Here is a 19,593-nt window from a genome sequence, read left to right as displayed (position 1 = left end):
TTAACTTAACACACACAACGCATATGGTTATGTTAACAAAAGATGAGACTCACCCTGGTGAACGTGCCTTCAAAACTATGAATATCCAGTTGCGGCTTCTGAGCATAAACGTAAGCGTTGATAGAAAACAGGTCCTGGAACACAAAATACCCAAATTAGTCACATCATAACCAAACAACATCCCTTGGAAATGTCCCAGTTACCAACTAGTATTTTTCATATATTACTTATCAAAAGTAATAGTTGAGTTTCTTATAGTTTGTGCCCAACACTATGACAATTTTTAAGCTCAACAGAGGTGTAGGGACTTTTGATTCCAGTGGACAACCGCCACCCCGTAACAGGCTGTGTCAAAAGCAACTGGGAGATGCTTATAAAATACACAGCACTTGGGCTGCCCCATGATTATAAATACATTTTTCATTTAACATAACTTCTATTGTTTTAATAAAATTATATATAGTTTTAAAAACTCAACTAGCTGGACCAGCAAACATACTCTCATAATTAAAATAAGGCACTTAAGAACTCATCTCTGGAGACCTGTTTAAACTGTTACATGCTGCCAATTAATGAAGTAACCGAAAGCATGTCTTTCCTGCTTCAAAATTAATTCTATGAAAGCAGCCGTGATGTGTGAACAGTCGAGTCCTCCCGTGCAAGGGTACAAACACAGGTTATGGGGACACGGCTCGGGTGCGTGGGAGGAAGGCACCGTCCTCCTGGCCTTAAGGAGCGCAGATCGCTAGTTTACAGCAAAGGCAGTAGCTGCCGAAATAAAAAACATACCCACCAAATCTAGGGACTTACTCAATGGCTTCATAAAACATGTGGAGTTGTGACGGTTACTCAGACCCCGCTGCATACTTCTAAATACGGCTGACCCTGGAACAACGCAGGCTGAGTGCTGATCCATTTCTACAGGGATTTTTTCCAGAAGTAAACACCACGCGTACAAAGGAGGGCCAAGCCTAAGTTACACGTGCCCCAGCCCTTCACTGCTCAAGGGAAGGGTTCACTGTACTTGCTCCCAGCCTCCACCGTCAGAGCTGGAAGCGTGGGGCAGCCCCAGATGCGCCCTGGGGGACACCACTCCGCACGTGTTCCTGCTCGTTGCTGGGGGAATTCAGCGTGTCCTGTGTGAGTCCCTCAGGAGGAAAGTCTGGCCGCTCGGTCTGGTTTCCTGAGACTTCACCCCACGCACCTGTTCTCTCTGCTGACTGCGCTCTGCACCCTTCCACTGGAGAAAGTCGAGGCTGAGAGCAGGACTGCATGCCGAGTCCTAGGAGCCCCCTTGAGGCCCATCAAAAGTGGGCGTGGTCCTGAGGACCCTGATACAGAGAGTTTGCCATTTTTATACGTTTTGTTTTGGTTATTCATTTTGTTTTGGTTCTGTCTCAAGGCTGCTAACTCAGAAAAGCAGACTTCCAGACGTGGAAAACAGAGGCCAGAGACTGGGGCGACCACAGCAGCCGAAGAGTAAGCGGGGAGACGGGGACCCAGCAAGGAGAGCCTCCGGAGGGGCCCGAGGCTCTGTGTCCCCTCTCTTTCTGAGCCCCAGACATCCCGCGCACAGGCAGCGGTCACGCAGTCAAGCTGAGCTGGAAGAAACGAAGAAGACCTGCACCGCTCCCCACTGCAGGGGAGACGGGGCCAGGCATCTGACTTCAGCCAGGTTAACTACAGTGAAAACAAAACCAAACAGAAACCAATGCTCTTCAGAAGAACATCATAAAATCCAGAGTCTCTACAATTATCAGTGATGTTGAAGATACAGTCCACACTTCCAGACACATGAAGAAACAAGAACACAAGACCCATATTCACGTAGAAGACGAATTCTTACAACAGACAGAGCTGCGCTGCTGTTTCATGGGTCCTGCCGGGGGAAGGCAGGGTGGCTGCGGGCTCCCGGGCGGCCCCCAGAGGCCCCCTCGTCAGCGCCCCTCCACCCGGGGGCCCGGACTGCTGGGCAGTATGTCCAGCTCCAGCACTTACAGAAAACAGTCTCAACAGGAAACAGGCCACAGGCTAACCATGACACGGCCTCCCTCACTCCTGGAAGACACGTCTGCTGTTCTGAGTGTACATTTCACTTATTCCCTACTTTAAATCTTGGTAGGGAACACACAAGTCTTCAAGCTGCTTCAAGTCCCTTGAAGAGCAAGTGGGAAAGAACTGACTCTTACAGCAACAGCTCTAAACAGAGCACAGCGCTGACGGCCATAAAATCCTCAGGAGGACCGACTGAAGAGCCTTAGAGCCCGCCACCCGCTGCGAAGTGCAGGACGGTCAGAGGTACTCGGAGGGAAACCCAGTGCAGAAGCGGCGTGACAGGCTCCCCTCCACCACCTCTTAAAAACAGAACTGCCCGGCTGGAGAGGGGCACGCGGCCCCTAAGGAACACCACCCTCTGCCCTCCGCACAGCCACCCCTCCCCACGCGGCTCACTTTAGGGGGGAGTAGGACAGGGCCGTGGCCCCCATGCTGGCAAGGGTTCGGCAGCGTTGAAGGTCACTTGGGGACAAGGACAGAGCTGCCCCCTCGGCGTGGACCGCCCACCTCTGCACTGTTAGGTGAGGGAGCAGAGCTTCTCTCCTGATTGGGAGGTGTCCGCAAGGAGTCAGAAACCACTCGAGAGCTCAGAGCAGAAAGGGACTTAACACATGGAGTGAGACGCTCCCAAATCACAGGGAGCAGGGGCTCGTGAGAGAGCCTCCAAGAGTCACTCTAGGAACGACCCTCCGTGGAAAACACCGCCGCATCTTTCAAGTTCAAGGCATGGCAGGGCCCCGTGACTCCAGGGCATGAGGCAGGCCGCCGTCTCCCCAGCGACTGCCACCAAGCACCTGAAGTCGAAGACGGCACCTGCCAGCGGGGACCCTCCAGCCGGGACGTGCCAGCCAGGCAGACAGATGACTCACGCTCATTTTCATGCCTTGAAAATTCCCGGAGAGCTCAGTAAACTCGGGAACGCTCATTCACACACCTCCAGGTGGGCCTGGAAGATGCACGCAGATTTGTCTCCAAGGTTCTGAAGAGCAGACGCTGCACCGGACTAAGGGTGAACACACCGGCTCACCACAGCAAGTCTGCTACTACAGCTCAGATGACACGCTGACAACAATTTATTTTCAAGTTAATTAAGTCAAGCTAGTTTACACAAGAGGAAATACAACGTATAATAATTTCAGGCTGATGGAAAGACTAGCATGTTTAATAAGCAGCCAGCCAACCCCTGGGGTAAGGAAACGCTGAGACTCACTCATCAGCCACGCACCACACAGTCACAGGAACTTTCAAACAGCGAAGTTCTTGTACAACAGATCGCCCTTCAATGCGTGGACGTAAAGGGCCGTCTGAGCAGCCCCCACACCTCCACGCGCACATGCACATTCAGAGGGAGGCATCTCATCCAGCACATTAGACATCAAACGGCTGAATAACGGCACAATAATGAGAATGTCATTCGAAGCTTTTCATGATAATTTAAAAATCATTCCCAAGTTTTCAATAATGTAGGAAAGCCTCTGCTATTAGGTCAAGGGCAACATTTGTTCGCATTACTTAAAGGTCATTAAAATACATCCTTAATCATAACATGTGGCTCATTACAAATAAAACTGCCTCTCGTTCAATAAAACTAATTAAATGTAAATGGTATTGTTTACTGCTATATGGATCTTTTGAAATAAATCAGCAAGTCATGATTTATTGAGAACTACTGTGACCTCCTTGCTGTTAACAAATCTGCCTGATCACAAAAGCCAGAAACGCGCGTCCCGAACGTCTCCAGTGCTGGAAGTGCGCGCCTTCCAGCTGCCTGTGCAGCAGCAGGAAGCCCGGCCTGTGCCATCGACCTGCAGCTCGGCACCCGCCGCGCGGCTGCCTGGAGCCCAGGTCTCCGCTCACGTGAGGTGCCCTGGAACCCAGCAGAGCTGGGGAGGTTGTGCTTGGTGGCATCCTCGACTCTTTGAGAAAAGCTCTAGGACTGCAGGTTTACTTATTTACTCTTGGTGTCACGGTGGGCACAGTGCTCCACTGATGAAGCGACAAGCAGCGAATGACACCCAGTATTCCCCAAATCCACTGCACGAGAGACAGAAAGTCCAGATGAGCGACAGTTACGGGCAGTGTGAGCTTTTAAATGAAAAAAACAAACTGCCTTGCTTAAACCCATAAGAAATTAGGGCTTTCCTCTCTATGAAAAAAAATCAATACCTAATATGACAAATTATTCCTTAAGACATAATTTATGTGCAATAAATCACGCATGTTTAAATTGTACTATCGTCTGCATTTTAATACAAGTCATGCCTATGACATCACCACGATCAAGGCGGGGACAGTTCTACCCACCCTCTGCAGGCCCCTCCCCACACATCTATGAAAAACCTACAGCTGTCATCACACAGAATTTTAAACGGCTGAGTGTTCCCCAAGATTGAAAACAAAGACAAGAAAGGCTTCAGCACTTCCATCCAACACTGCGTTAGCGATCTCAGCCGGCGTCATACCACAAGTGAAAGAAAGAGAAGGCTGCGTACACAGACTGGAATCAAAGAGGCAGACTGTCTTCTCCGCATGTGACGTGATCATGTAGTGAGAACATTCTAAGAAATCACATTAGCGACACTAAGAAGACACGAACAGGCATTTCACCTGGAAGGACACACAGATGGAAAACAAGCACGTAACACAGGATCCAGCGCCGTCAGCCGCCTCAGAAGCACAGACTAAGACGAGCGCCCGCTGCGCACTTACCAAGCACTGGCGCGCCCGCACGCCACTGGCGCGAACGGTCCAGTCACTGGACAGCAGCTTGGCGGCTTCTGCACACCCGCTTCCCCCACACCCCCGACCGGCAGCCTAGCGATTTACTAGCGGCCCGTCGTCCCGGCCCGCTGGTCAGTGGAAAATAGCCAACGCCAACTTCAGCTCCTCTACTCCCTTCAACACCAGTCCAGCAGAAAATGCCTTCCCCCGTTCACCACCACCAACAAAAAGCTGCATTAACTCAGAACATACCAACTATACAAATACCCTGCAGACTGTAAATAAACCATCACAGAACACTGAGAATTTACAGCTCCCAGAGCACTGAGAACAGAGCATCTGACTGCTGTGCTACCTGGCTCTGACTGAGAAACTTTGATCCTGAAGAGCGTCTTGGACAGTTTTCAAAAACCACTCTGCCCTGGGGACTGACAGAGACCACAAGACGTACGGAGGCAGAACCGGAGACATGGAAGTATCTGTGCCTAAGAGGGGTGCACATCTGCAGATACATACCTGCTTTTATCAGTTTACTATGCACATACCTGAGCACCAATGTAGCTTTAAATGGGCAAACACCAACACAGAAACGGACCCAGGAGAGGGGCAGACCACCAAGTAGGAGGTACACCCCTCACCGAGATCTGGTGGAAGCTTTCAACAGTACTAGGAACCAAAGGAATACAATTAAAAAATAAACTGTCCCAAATTTTCTCTATCAAGCTGAGATTTCTCTCTTCAATACCTGTTTCAAGTGTTTTGAAACATACTTACCTAATAATCATACATTAATGGCTATAAGATGTTTAGGCACAACTCTTCTATGATAATTTTTAAATATCAGAAACCTGAAATCGTGAATATTCTTTTACTCCCCAATTCTACTTTCAAGAATTGACATTAAGGAAGAAAACTTGCTATTTACATGCCTTCTCTTAATGTTGATATATTTTAAAAAACAAAAACTAGGAGCTGCCTGCTGGTCCCCACCCATGACAGAGGGGCGTGGGGGCTGGCTGATCAGCTGAGAAGAAAGATTCTCCAGCTCAGGGTTAGAAACAGGACCTGGGAATCGAATCCAGCAACCTGCACCCTGTTCTGTGCGGTCCCTGGAGGAAGAAGTGATCTTCTTTTCTCTAATCTTTAAAGGGTTGCAAAAAAAAGAGGAGGAGCAGAAGACGACAGTGACTCCAGCAGACACACCTGGTGAACCACATTACAATGTGACGATGAATAAACAGACAAAGAAAGACTGCGCACACTCTCATTAGTGACCAGAATGTTTTGGAAAAGATACATGACACACATAAAGGAATGAATTTCAACCTGGGGGCTACCTAAAGGATAGGCAACTGAAAAAACCTAGAGTCAAAAGTATTGCCAAGTCTTACACACGTCAAACATACTTAGTTTCCGAAAAGTCCAGTACCTACAAGCACGAGGGAGGCTCCTGCTGGCACAGCAGCTCACTGTGCGCACGACGAGCAGCCAGTCCTCTCCGAACCCGACCAACCCAAGTGAAGCGGCCAAGTCTAGCTCAACTCCCACAGCTGCTCGGTTCAAAGGTCATTCTTAAGACAATCTCCATCTTTCTTTACTCTCCAATGAGTATCAGCAAATCACGTATGATGAAGCTTCTCTCGTGCACATCAATAGTACAAATAACACAAAATACTAAATGACCACAACTGCGGTTTTGCTAAAGTAAAAAGAAATTTAATCAAAAAAAATTATACCACTAGGAGATCCTTAGCACTAGTGAGAGACCTGTTTTAGAGATCCCGAAAACACTGAAATCCGCAAGACCTGTTCCCGCTCATCCCACCTCCTGCCGGCTCCCCAGGCAGCAAGGGCCACGTAGGAAGCCCGGAGGCGTCTTTCTCCTTCTCTCTGTTGACAGACACAGGAACACTTCGCTTCCTCCCGACCAGCGAGGACACTCCACCTTCAGAGGGAAAGCTGAGGTGGACAGCCTGGCCTCCCAGGCTCAGCTAAGCCATCTGAGTTCTGCCGTCCACCAAAGCAGGGTCTGAACTGCCTCCTGGGAGTAGGTCCGTTACCAACGGCAGACTCATCAAACCGCTACCACGAGCTCCCAGTTTCAGAGGTCACCCAGACGAGTGGGAGTTTAAACACACAAACAAGGAGAAAATAAAGGAAACCTAAGAGTCAAGCCAACAGGAACATTCAAAACTACACCTCAAACAGGTGACATGCTGAGACACCGTGGAAATTACGTGGGCATAACTGTCAATGATCCTTCATTAGTAACGAAGAAATTATTTTTTAAAAATTATCAAGGCATCAAGGTAGCTGGTATAAATCGAACCAGACTCACTGCACAGAACAGTCACTGTAAGAAACGAGGGAATAACGACGACAGCGCTCACCCCCAGGGCCGGGAGCCTCTGCGTGCAGCTCACAGCCACTTTCAGCTTCCAGTCCGTCTCACCGTCGAGCTGATCAGTGCGGATAAAGCACGAGCCTTGGAACAAGAGAAGAAGAATTTCTGAGTTACAGCACTCTGAAGTCGCAATTCACGGCACAGTGGGGTAGAGAAATGATAGACCTAGAGATTCCCGTGAACAGAAATCCTTAAAAGTCTTTATTTATGCAACGAACAACATGAGTTTGCTGAAACAATACAGGCCATTAACTGTTTCATCACTTATTTCCTATTTGGCGCTCCTGACTACGAAGGCTTAATGTTAATTAAGTGTTTTATTTTAGAAAGACTACGTTGATCGTTTCTACCTTTAATTCATGTTCTGTTAATAAAACAATAATTAAATATTCAAAAATGCCCAAGAAAGTGCGATATAACTTTGCTAATAAAATACATGATGCACCACTTTAGTGTACGTATTCAGTAACAAAAGCACAGCTGAAAAGCTAAAGCCCTGCTGACAGCCAGTCACACTCACAACGCTAACACATTTACAGCATGAAGTATTTAGTCACAAACCCATTCACCCTTTGCCCATGCTGTATTCTCATGACCTATCCTACAACAGAGCAGCACACCACAGAACATACCACACACGACAACCGGGCAGTATTACTGATCACAACCAAAGTGGTGGGAATACAGTGAGAGAGCCAGCTGAGCGCAAGGGAGCACGAGGCAGTGGGGAGGAACAGAAAGAAAGGAAAAGGAAAAACAGAAAAAGAAAGCAGAAGAAAAAAGAAAAAGAAATGAGAAAGACCTGCATTTCCACTGAGAAGTCTCTCCAGGATACATACTGTCGTGGGAACAGAAACACCAGCGACTGAAGAACAAGGAGGGGGAGTGTGAGTGTGTGTGCACGCGTGCACGTGTGTGCAGAGACACCACCCACAGAGGGCGGATGGGAACAGAGAAGGCACTGGACAGAAGCAGCACCCTTCTGAGTGCACCCTGCTTCACACCGTTCACCCTGAAATCACACACAATTCACATAATTAAAAAGCCAAATTACCTCAAACTTTAAAAAAGGATCCCTTAAAAATAAAAGAAAGCATATAAAACACAGAATGAATTCAAGTGACTTGACTTCTCAAAAATTTAATGGTAAAATAAGGCAGTCACAGGAAGCCACACAAGCATATGTATGACACATCGGACAAAGGATGCTATCCAAAATACAAAAAGTCCTCTTAAAACACAGCAATGAGAAAACAGCCCAATTAAAAATGAGCCAAATCAGAACAAAGAAGACACACCAATGGCAAAGGAGCACATGAGAAGTGGCTCCACAAAGGTGAATCACGGAGACACCACCGCACACTTACTAGAACACCCCAAATCCAGAGCACTGACAACACCAACTGCTGGTGAGGACGTGGAGCCGCAGGAACGCCCATCCCTGCTCGGGGGAATGCCGAATGCTGCAGCCACTTTGGAAGACAGCTTGGGGGTCTCATAACAGCAAACACATTCCCACCATGTGGTCCAGCGATCGCACTCCTTGGCATTTACCCAAAAGAGCTGGGAACTTATGTCCACACAAAATCCTGCAGGCAGATCTTACCCCTGCTTTATTTGTAATTGCCAAAACTTGGAAGGGACCAAGATGTCCTTCAGCAGGTGAGTGGACCAACTGTGGTGCATCCAGACAACGGAGAATCACTCAGCACGAAAACAAGAAGAGCTCTCAAGATGTGAAAAGAATGGAGGCAGTTAGTCTACTGCTAAGTGAAAGAAACCAGTCTGCAAAGGCTGTGTGCTGTGTGATTCCAGCTACACGGCATTCTGGAAAGGCAATAAAAAGATCAGTGGTCGCTCGGGATGGAGGAGGGGGTGGAGGCAAACGGGCAGAGCACAGAGGACCTCGGGACAGTGAAGATACTCTGCATGACATTCTATGATCGACAGACGTCCTCGCACATTTGCCCAAACACACAGGATGCACTTCACCAAGAGTGAGCCCCAGTGTAAACCACGGACTCTGGGTGATCATCAGGTGTCAGTGCGGATCCATCAGTTGTGACAAGTGTACAGCTCTGGTGGGGGATCTGATAATGAGGAAGCTATACACGTGTGAGTGGGTGTGTCAGAAATCTCTGCACCTCCTCATTTTTTGTGAACCTAAAATTGCTCTAAAAACATAAAGATTAAAATTAAAGAATTTTTTAAGAAACACATTCAGATTAACATAGAAAATGTAAACCCAAAGTATTCCACAAACATTTGATCTCAGCAGGAAAGGAACTGCAAGTAACTGGAACTGCACCACAGAAGACGTACACTTATTTGTATGAGTTACACTTAAATTTACACTTGAACACCTGCAAAAACGGGGCCTCCTATCAATGTACCTTTCTCATATTCAGGTTTCCCAGCCCCCGCCCTGTCTGTCAGGCTGGCTCCGACCCACCACTTCCATGCAGAATTACGCTATTGATCGGAGCGGTTCAGCACAGGGTAGCTCTGGTGAACGCAGACCGCACACACGGCCATTTAACAGAGCTCACACCATGACAGCTACTGGCTGCCTGCATTCTCTCCCCACTTCAGCAGCTGATTTCACCCATCAGTCATCTCCCGGCCCATTCCCTTTATCTGCCAGGTCAGCTTTCAGTAGTGATCACCACGGGTAAACAGAAACATTAAATAAAACGTTTTTACACTATTTTCAAATAGCTGTGTTTTAGTACTGAAAATACAACTTTAAGTGTCCTGTGTGAAACAGGTTTTACAAACATTGTAAGATTACTCAGTAACACGTCAGAGGGAAGAAGAGGTGAACAGCCCTACAGAGTCACAGCTGCCAAGGGCTGCAGTCATCTGGGAAAGAAAGAGCCTAAACGTCACCCTGCAGCAGTTTCTGACCTGTTCAGGATTCAGAAAACATCTTCCTACAGAAATGGTATCAGTCAAGTCTTTTTATATCGGATAGAATCTGTTCAAGACTCCTTATCCCCAAACCACCTGAAATAATGTGGTTATATAATTGTAAAATGGTTAATTAAAAATTTTAAGCTCCAGGCCAAGGCACTGGAGGTGGCTGCGACACAGAAGCCAGCTTTACAGAGGGTGACACCTTCCTCTAAGTGGGCACTGAGGTGGGGCGAGGGGTTGTGGCAGCCCCTCCAGGCATGCTACTTCTGCCCTACAAGCCAGCTGGTAGCAGGGGGTTGGGTGTGGGGGGACACTAGCTGGGGCCCCAGTGTTCCTGGCCTGTCAAGACTGGGGCAGAGCTCTCGCCTTGAGGGCCAGCTGGGCAGTAGAGGGAGGCCCAGGGAACTGGGCAAGCCCACGCAGCCTGGGGAAAACAAGCCTGGGGGGCACCCTCCAGGGAGAGGCCCTGCCGCAGCCTGGGCGCCGAGGGAGACGGAGCCCCCAGCCGCCTGGTTGCACTGGCTTGGAGAAGAAGCTTCCTGCACAGGGAGCTGGGGTCACGCATGGCTCAAATTCCACAGAAGCAATCTCTTTTTACCAAGGAAGATCTCTGGAAAATATTAAAAGAATGACTCTCAAAAGATATACATCTGAATACTTAGGATTTATTTCAGGGATTTTCTTCAGTGAAAAAAGTCCTCTAGTGGTTTTCAACCAGGGCTGATTTTGCCCCCCAGGAAACTTCTGGAGACTTCGCTGGTTTTCACAGCAGGACTGGTGTGGGGCGCGGGGAGGGGCACTGATATCTAGCGAGTCGAGGCCAAGGACGCGGCTCCGCAACCTGCAGTGCGTGAGACAGGCCACCGCAGAGAAGCGCTGCCCAGAGAGCAGGAGCTCGGAGGGCGAGGCCGCTCCAGGCGCCTGTGTGTAAAGTCACAGCTGGCTGACACGGAGGGAAGAGCCGGCCTCGGGCTGAGAACCAGCTCCGTGACTCACTCTCTGCTGCTCCCTGTCTAGTTACTCCGCCTTGCTAGGTTTTTCATGTGCACAATGGGACAGATAAGACTTACTTGGAGTCACGTTGTAAATCTTAGAGGAGAATCTACTCAAGTCTGCCAGGGCATGGTATACACCAAGAACTTATTAATTATTTAGCTAATTATTCCTCAAATTTGGGGATCTAGTTAAGGCGGGATGTACATTTTACACAGCTTAGTCCAGTACACCTTTGGAACAAAGTTCTAAAACTAAACAGGTCCTTGCAAACCCACATCCACACCGGCCTCCCGGGCCTTGAACTCCCCAGGGGACACACGCTCCTGCGCACCGGTGAGCACTGCCTCGCTCTTCCCCGGCGTAAACCGCATGCGCCCGGTGCGGCCCGTGCTTTCACCCATCACAGCAGTTCAGCACCTGGAATGTACCCCACTGACCCTTCACGTTTCATTCTTTCAATTGCCTACACCACAGGCATTAGAGTTGCCACCACAGATCTAGGAGCTTCGCAGTGGTGAAGTCACTTTGGTGAGATACCGTGAGATCAAGAGCTATGAGAAGATTCTTCCATCATGTATTGTATCAGCTGAAGACACACCTATGAGACCTTCGTCTGATTTCACGCACTCTAAAAAGTACACCTAATTACATAAACATCACTCGTTACGTATCGTCTGCCCAAAGATTTATGATAAGGAAAATAACAGGCTGGTTTCCAATGAAAAGGAGTGCAAGAAAACTCGCAGTGCCAATTATTTTATAGTTAAACCCTTTCTCACAAGATTGATGGCTTTCCTCCTAAACATGTGCGTGTTTATCCATGTCTTTGAGTGTGTGCTTTGTAAAGTACAAAAACAACTTAAGGACTGGATCCCAGACTCCGTTAGACACACACTGCGGGACGTCAACGCCAACGGCTCTGGTCCGGGTTTGCTTCTAACATACGAAATAAGAAAAGCTGAGACTCTCTAGAGTCTCTTACATTTCAAACACTGGTGTTTCTAAAAGTGAAATCAATGACTTAACTAGATGTCTGCCAACTTATTAAACACTGGAGACCACACACTTGCCTTTCTTTAAAGTAAAAGGATACGCCTCATGCTAAATATGCGCTACTTTTTAAATTAGGGGGAAGTGACATATTATTTATCTTCAAGCACAGTTGACATTAGTAGGCTCGCAGTAATTGACATGATTTAGAGAGAGAACGAACTGCAGCAAAGTCAGAGACGGCCAACTGGACTTCTCTTGCACGAACTATACCTAATGATTTTTTAACAGCAAGCACGAGCTACAACTGATGCCGTCTAAAGGCTCAGTAAAAATGTATGACTAAATCGGTCTGCTTATATCCTATTACTGACTTCTTATGAATACTTGATTTTATTTGGTATAATTGACATGAGTTGACAGCAAAGGACAGGTTTAATGACAATCAAAGGAAGATCAGCTAGTGTGCATGCCACCCGGGAGACGGCATCGAGTGGGGATGCAGTAACTGTCAGGGCACCGTGAGACAGCGCCCGTGAGCATGTCACAGAGCATACTAAGTCCCCCTGGAATGCTAGCGGACTGCCCCGACAGCTCACAGACCCCACAGCTCTGCAAGAGACAGGCTACAGTTCACGCCCGACAGTAGAGAAACAGACATCGACTTTGCATATGAAATACCAGATCGTTTGCCGTTAAACTTAATTTCTAAATCATTTATATGACTTAATGACTCTGCATGAAATTTTTAAGCTGCTGGCAAGATGAATAGCACCACAGAGAGAATGTGGGTGAGTACAGTGTCATTTACCTACCGCTCGCCCACTAACAAGTGACAGCTGAGCTATTGTAATATGTCCCAAACACTTAAACTATAATGTCATCACTTAGGAGACAAGTGAAAAAGATATTGGCATTTATAAGAGATTGATGAAAATTAGTTCTAAAGCATTAATTTCTCTTAATACCACTAAAAGAACTGTGTGCATTCAGGAGATATTTGATCTGAATTAAGAAACTGATGAAGCCACTGATTAATTGGAATTTAAGCCATCAGTCACCAGATCCATCAAGAGCTTCATTTACATTCTAAACAATCAGCTGACGGCCCAACAGAACACCCTGTATTAATACACAGTCAATACGATGCTGCAAAGAGACTCCCAGAGCTGTACTGACAAACACCCAGTGGCCATTGTCCAAACCCAAACACGGCACAGATTTCAGACTTTTGCACCTGCCAGAGTTCAAAGATTCTCATTGTAACAGACAATGTATTATCAGGGTTTTTCTGAACAGAAACTGAAAAATAAAAAAATAATATTAACAGTGTTAGCAGATACACAAACAATTCTGAGGATATGTACCTTTAAAAACGAGGCTAAGTAAAAACCTTACATCATCACATAAAGTCACACTAACAGAATGTCTAACACTGAGAACCCTTGACTGAAAGCAGTCGTGTGACACAAACTTTACACAGCTGGGACGCTGTGTGGTCCATTGTATAAAGAGAAGAAAAATTCCATAGAACAGTAATCTGACATTTTAACATTTCCACGTGAGTAGTTAGTAATTGTTTTAACCATTTAAATTTGATAGAAAAATAATAAAACTGAGGACTATAATAAAACCATAGTTTAAAACAGACCACAGTAAGGTCCTAAACTCAGATCCATTAATAACCTTCCAGGAATATGTAAAATAATCAAAAATTCAAGACACATGTGTATTATGCACATTTTTTCTGAGGAACGAAGTGATAATTCTTAAGAGTCTCAAAAAGATCCATGACCTCCAAAATATAAAATATCATCAAACTAGAGAGAAACTGTGCCCACAACGTAGGAAACAAAACAAAACCAGAGAAAAAGAAAACATTTTAGAGCATAATCAATTTGGATGTAATACCATCCACCTGAAGCTAGCACAATGAAGCGTTCTCATCTTCCTGATGCTCTGATACTCTACCGTGTTCTGCTCTCTTAACAACACCAGTAACAATGGCACAGCAGCCGAAGAATTTCCAGAACCTCAGCACGGCACTTATGTTCTCCAGCCCTCAGATCCCGCCTCTGAAAAACGGACATTTCTGACCCTCTTCCAGTTTTTAAGTGATAGATTTTGTTCATATTTTATCTCCTATACAGTAATAGATCTGTATAATCTACTTCTTTTAAGTTAATTACCTAAAGCCATTTCCACATTTAGGATAATAATCTTACATATATTTCTACCACAATCACTATAAGGGCAATTAATATAAAAGCATCTCCCAAACGCAGATATTTTTGTTATTCATTATGCTGAATACCTTTAGAAACAAAGACAAACAAATCATAAAATAAGTAGGAATGTCAATGGGGTTGGCAGTGTAAAAGTCTCTGAAAACCCATTCCTCCATAACTGTAATGAGAATATTAGCAAAAATTGTCAAAAGCAACTTTTTCAGAACTCTGGAAACTAATCAAAGACTTGCAGCAACCCCAGGTGCATTTATGCAAGAAACACAGCTAAACCTAGCAAAGAGTGAGCTGTATGGTGTTTTGACTTGTCCCATTTTCAACACCCACCCCCAAGCCAAGCTCCATAGCAGCTAAGTAAACCTACGGTCTCACAGCCCCTGAGGGAAGCAAACCGGGGCCAGGACTCCCCAAACCCCCTGCCTAGGGAGCTGTGATCACCTGACCAGGTAGGGCTTGTCTGGACTTGACCCCACCCCTAGATTGTTCACTGTGAAAAGTGCTTCCCCAGGAATGTTTGCCAAAAACAATCAGTGGCAATTGTTTACTATCACAGCTACCTCCAGTGGTGATAAAGCTGGAGTAAACAATAAGCCGACAAAAAAATTTGAAAGAAAAGCTGAAAAATCAGATGACTAACGGGGGTTTTCAAAAGTGCTAACATATTCCTGAGAGTCCGGAAGGCCACCTGCCAGTGCACACATGCTCATGAAAACCTGAGAGGCCGAATCGCTCACGCCTGGCCGCTCTTGAGCTCCGCACAAGCAAGCGAGGGGGAAGGCAGAGTCGTTAACTGCTGCCACGGCTCTGCTGGTGTTAAGGGAACACCAGCTGTTCTAACAGACACCCTACAACTTTGGTACTTAGCAGACAGTATTTCTCTAACATAGAGAGGCCATCTGGTAACGGAAGAGGAGGGGGCTCTGTTCCAGTCATTCAGGAACCGAGGCTGAGGGGAGCTCTGCCATCTTCAACAGGCGGCTTCCAAGGTTACTGGTGGCGGACACTTGGCTAGTGCAGTGAAGAAAAGAGCAGACGGCTGCAAAAGAAGTTACAGCCAGGGCTCGAGTGGTTACACGTGACCTTCAGCCATCCTCCGTCAGCCATACCTCAGGGCGTGGCCCCATCTAACTGGGCAGGAAAGGGAAATGGACTGGAAGAGTAGCTCTCCAGCCTCTGACCCGGAGGGAAAACAAACCTCCCGTTAAACAGCACACAGTGAAGTAAACGTAGCACATGTACAGGGGTCACTTAGTTATTAGGTATAAACTTTTTAAACAAGCATATTATACAGTAAAATCATTGCTTTAAATATCAACAGTTAAATGCGATTTAGACATTAATGAATTCAATATATTATCATCCAAAGAAAAATTCTTATAAGAATAAATTTAAATTTTACCTTTCAAAATGAAAATAAAACTGCCAAAACAGCAATTATCAGCAATGTAAATAAAAATAAAATACCTGCTTTTTCTGAAGTCCTAAGAAACACCATGTCTGATGGAACTCTTTGATTCTGCAGAGTAATATAAAATATTAATTATCTACATGCAAGTTTATAAATTAACACAATTCCCTTTCAAAGGAGGAATAGCTACTAAAAACAACTAAAATGTTATAATTCAAGTTTATGCTGAAACAATTAACATTCATAATTTGTATAACAAAACTGAAAATTTTACTTCATATTTTAGTTAAGCCTCAAAGATTTTTTCCCATTAATGAACCACGTAAACAGTACTTATCGATCACTTGAAAACTGTTCCATTTATGAAACATGTTAAATATTGCCACTTTTGTAGCCCCTGTTGTACCTTAACTCATACATACAATATACTAGTTATTATCTTATGAAAAAATTATATGCTCCTTACTAGACTAAATGACGCTGGAAAGTGAGGATAGCATTCTTCCAACTCTTAACACAAGACAAAGCGTATCAAAAACAAACACTTAATCAATGTTGAACGTATGAATAAAGATACAACTGCGCAAACAAACAAAACCCTCACAAATTTGAGGATATTCTTTTAAAAAGTAGAAAAGGAGACAAACTCAAAGATAACTATTCACATATTTATTTAATCGTTATTACTAACAATGATTAGTATTACTAGTAAGCAGCATTAATTAATTAGTTGGGAAAGCTGTATCAAACTGAAGAAAAAATGTGTAATTATAATAAGAACACCTCACATAATTTCATGATTTATATTTTTTGAGACCTAAGTAAAGATTTATCTCCACACAATAAAAAGAAATGAATTACTTGTCAGTCAGCAAGCAACATAAACAAATGTCGTTAAAGCTGAAAAAAGATACGTTGTAGAAAAGAGCCACTTATTTGTAACATAAAGAAGGTGATTACTAAGATCTGAAGAGCCCTCAGATTAAGGGAGAAATCAGAACAGAAATTAGAAAAAATTTTTAACAGGATGGTAATAAAAAACATATCAAAATGTGTGGAACACAAAGTCAGGAAATCTTAAGAGGAAATACACACAATGAAATGTATAAACAGAAAACGGAGGCTAAAAACACACAGAACTAAATACCCACTTGAAAGCAGAAAAAAAAAAAACTGCCAATGAATCCCAAAGATAGTAAAAGGATGTAAGCAAATATGAGAACAAAATTAATGACACAGAAAACAGACACATGTAACAGTAACAAACAGCAAGAAAGTAAACGTTTTCTTAAATACGCCCATTTCGAGAATAGGAAAAAAACTGCATTAGAATAAAACTGATAAAAGATGGGCAAGTCCTCTCAAAAGAAAACTGTAAAACATTACTAAAAGAAATTACGTAAGACCCAAGTAAACAGAAGATACCAGGTTCTGAAATTAGAATATACAGTTCTGCAAAGGTGCCAAGTGTCCATACGCTGGCCTACACACTCAACACAAACCCAACCAAAACCTTAACATGTTTTTGGTGGGAACTGACGAGATATTGCTAAAATTTACAGGAAACTGCAAAGGCCAAGAATGACTAAGATAAGAGTGACAAACAACATGGAGGAGTAAGGCTACAATATAACAGAACTAGACACTAACTAAACTGGAGTAATTAAGACACGATCATATCCACCAAGACAGAGAATCTATCAGTGTAAAAGGAGAGAATCCAGAAGTCGCCCCACACATGTGTGGACGATAGATTCATGTGAATCTTGGCACCGCAGCCCAATGAGGAAATAAATGGTGGTCTTGTCAATAAACAGTGCTGAGAAAATTAGACATCCATGGGGGAATAAGAGGAGACGATGTCTGACCTCTTCAACTGAAACACAAAAATCTATTCCAAAGGAATTATACTTCTAAATGTCAAGTCAAAACAATAAGACCTAAGAGATAACACAGAATAATATTTCCACTACTTTTTGGCAGAAGAGATTTCTTAAACAAGATTCCTTCCCACCACCACCAAAAATTTCAAAAAAAAAGAGAAACTTCCTGTAAGTGAAAAGATTATTAAGGCAGACTTCACTAAAATTAAGAATCTCTGTTCCACAAAGCACACCAGAAAGGAAAAGATATTTCTAACATAGAACTAGTAAAGGACTCCCACCCAGGGTCCCTGACGGCTGGCAAATTGATAAAAGGATAACTCAGAAGAAAAACAGCAAGAGATTCTCACAGGCTATTTCCAATGAGAAAGACATCCAAAATCATATGAAAAGGTGTCCAACTTTGTCAGTCTTCACAGAAATGCACATGAAAACCACAACTACCATATAAATACTAGAAATGGTCATTCTAAAAGGCTGGCAATGCCAAGTGCTGGCAAACCTGGAGGATGGGGAACTCCTACTGTGGATCTGAGTATAATTTGATATGTCACTTTGCAAAATTATTGGCAGTAAGTACAAAGTAAAACACACACACCTCCAAACCCAACACGTCCCCTGCTCAGCATGTATATACAGCAGCAGCGGGTGCCCGCGTGAGCCGGAAGGCATGGTCAGGCACCACAGAGAAGAATCCCTCCTAAAGGGCAAGAATTAGGGCGACCCCAACACCGCCAACAGCAGAGCAGGCAACAGGTGTGCTGTGTCGCAACCAAGTGAATGAGTCACAGCTGCACACAGCCGAGTGGAAGACCCTCACAACTAGTGCTGGGCCAGAGACAAGCTCCCACCCGAACAAAGCCCCGTCCCGCTGAATTGTCTAGGCATCCTTGTTGCAAATCAATTAACCATACATTTAAGGCTTTGGTTCTGGACTCTAAACTAAAAGCTAAATTAAAATTAAAGTCAATTAAAATTCATGCCAGTTCCATACTGTTCTGATTACTGTAATTGTATAAAGCTCTGAAACGGAGAAGTGTGACTACTCCAATTTTGGTCATATTTTTAAACTTTTAAAAATTGCTTTAGCTACTATTAATGTCTTGTATTTAGACATGAATTTTAGAATCAGCTTGTCAGTTTCTGCAAAGTTAGCTGGGATGCTGAGAGGAAGCAATGAATCTGTAGATCGATTTGGGAGGACTGTCATTTAAACAGTATGAGTACTTCTAACCCATGAACATGGGACGTCTTCCTATTTATTTAGGCCTTCTTTACTGTTTCAACAATGCTTTGTAGTTTTCAAAGTACAAGTTTCCTATTTCTTCTGTTAAGTTTATTGCTAGCAATGATCTTATTTGATACTAGTAAACAGAATCTGTCTAATTTCATTTTTAGATGATTACCTTTTATTCTCTTATCCTGTTTTATTTCCTATGAGGCGTTAATGAACAAACTACAAACTTCAAAACAATTATTGGATCCTTCTGATCTGTGCTTTCTTAACATGATATATCACGGTATGATGTACAACAGTTTCCCTGACCATCATCCATTCAGGATATCTGGACTGTTTCTGATTTTTTGCCTACCGTGAATAATGTAAGCATAAACATTCATGTGCGGGCTTTTGTGCCAACTTAATTATTCATCTGTGATAAAGGCCCAAAAGTTCAACTGGGTCATATGACAGTTGTACATCCAGTTTTTTAAGAGGCTAATAAATCATTTTCCAGAATAACTATAACATTTCATATTCCCACAGGAATTGTGTGAGCGATACACTGGCTTCACTCACTGCTAGCATCTGCGGTCATTTTTCATTGCAGCCATTCTGCTCTATGCATAGTGTATTTCATTGTGTTTTAATTTGCATTTCCAGGTAACTAATGATGTTGAATAGCTTTTCATATGCTTATTTTCTATCTGTATGTCTTCTTTGGCTAAAGGTTTCTTTATAACTTTAACCCATTT

At 44.4% G+C, this 19,593-nt stretch overlaps 1 protein-coding gene across 13 annotated transcripts in view; it reads right to left on the bottom strand.

Moving 5' to 3' along the window:
- Positions 1-19,593, bottom strand: part of ATP9B (ATPase phospholipid transporting 9B (putative)) — a 155,595-nt gene that overhangs the window by 92,358 nt on the left and 43,644 nt on the right. For 7 of the 13 annotated variants that reach the window (XM_074355305.1, XM_074355303.1, XM_074355307.1 and 4 more), the window contains 3 exons: positions 15,793-15,844; positions 7,167-7,261; positions 54-134 (listed from right to left, as the gene is read on the bottom strand). In XM_074355305.1, coding sequence (XP_074211406.1) covers positions 54-134; positions 7,167-7,261; positions 15,793-15,844 — 228 coding nt within the window. The remainder of the gene's footprint in view (positions 1-53; positions 135-7,166; positions 7,262-15,792; positions 15,845-19,593) is intronic. The other 6 variants (XM_074355306.1, XM_074355308.1, XM_074355313.1 and 3 more) reach the window with 3 other exon arrangements.

This window comes from Camelus bactrianus, chromosome 30 (genome assembly GCF_048773025.1).
Source record: "Camelus bactrianus isolate YW-2024 breed Bactrian camel chromosome 30, ASM4877302v1, whole genome shotgun sequence".
Classification (NCBI taxonomy): domain Eukaryota; kingdom Metazoa; phylum Chordata; class Mammalia; order Artiodactyla; family Camelidae; genus Camelus; species Camelus bactrianus.
The sequence above is the reverse complement of the archived record's forward strand: the minus strand, read 5'-3'. Positions and strand labels throughout refer to the sequence as shown.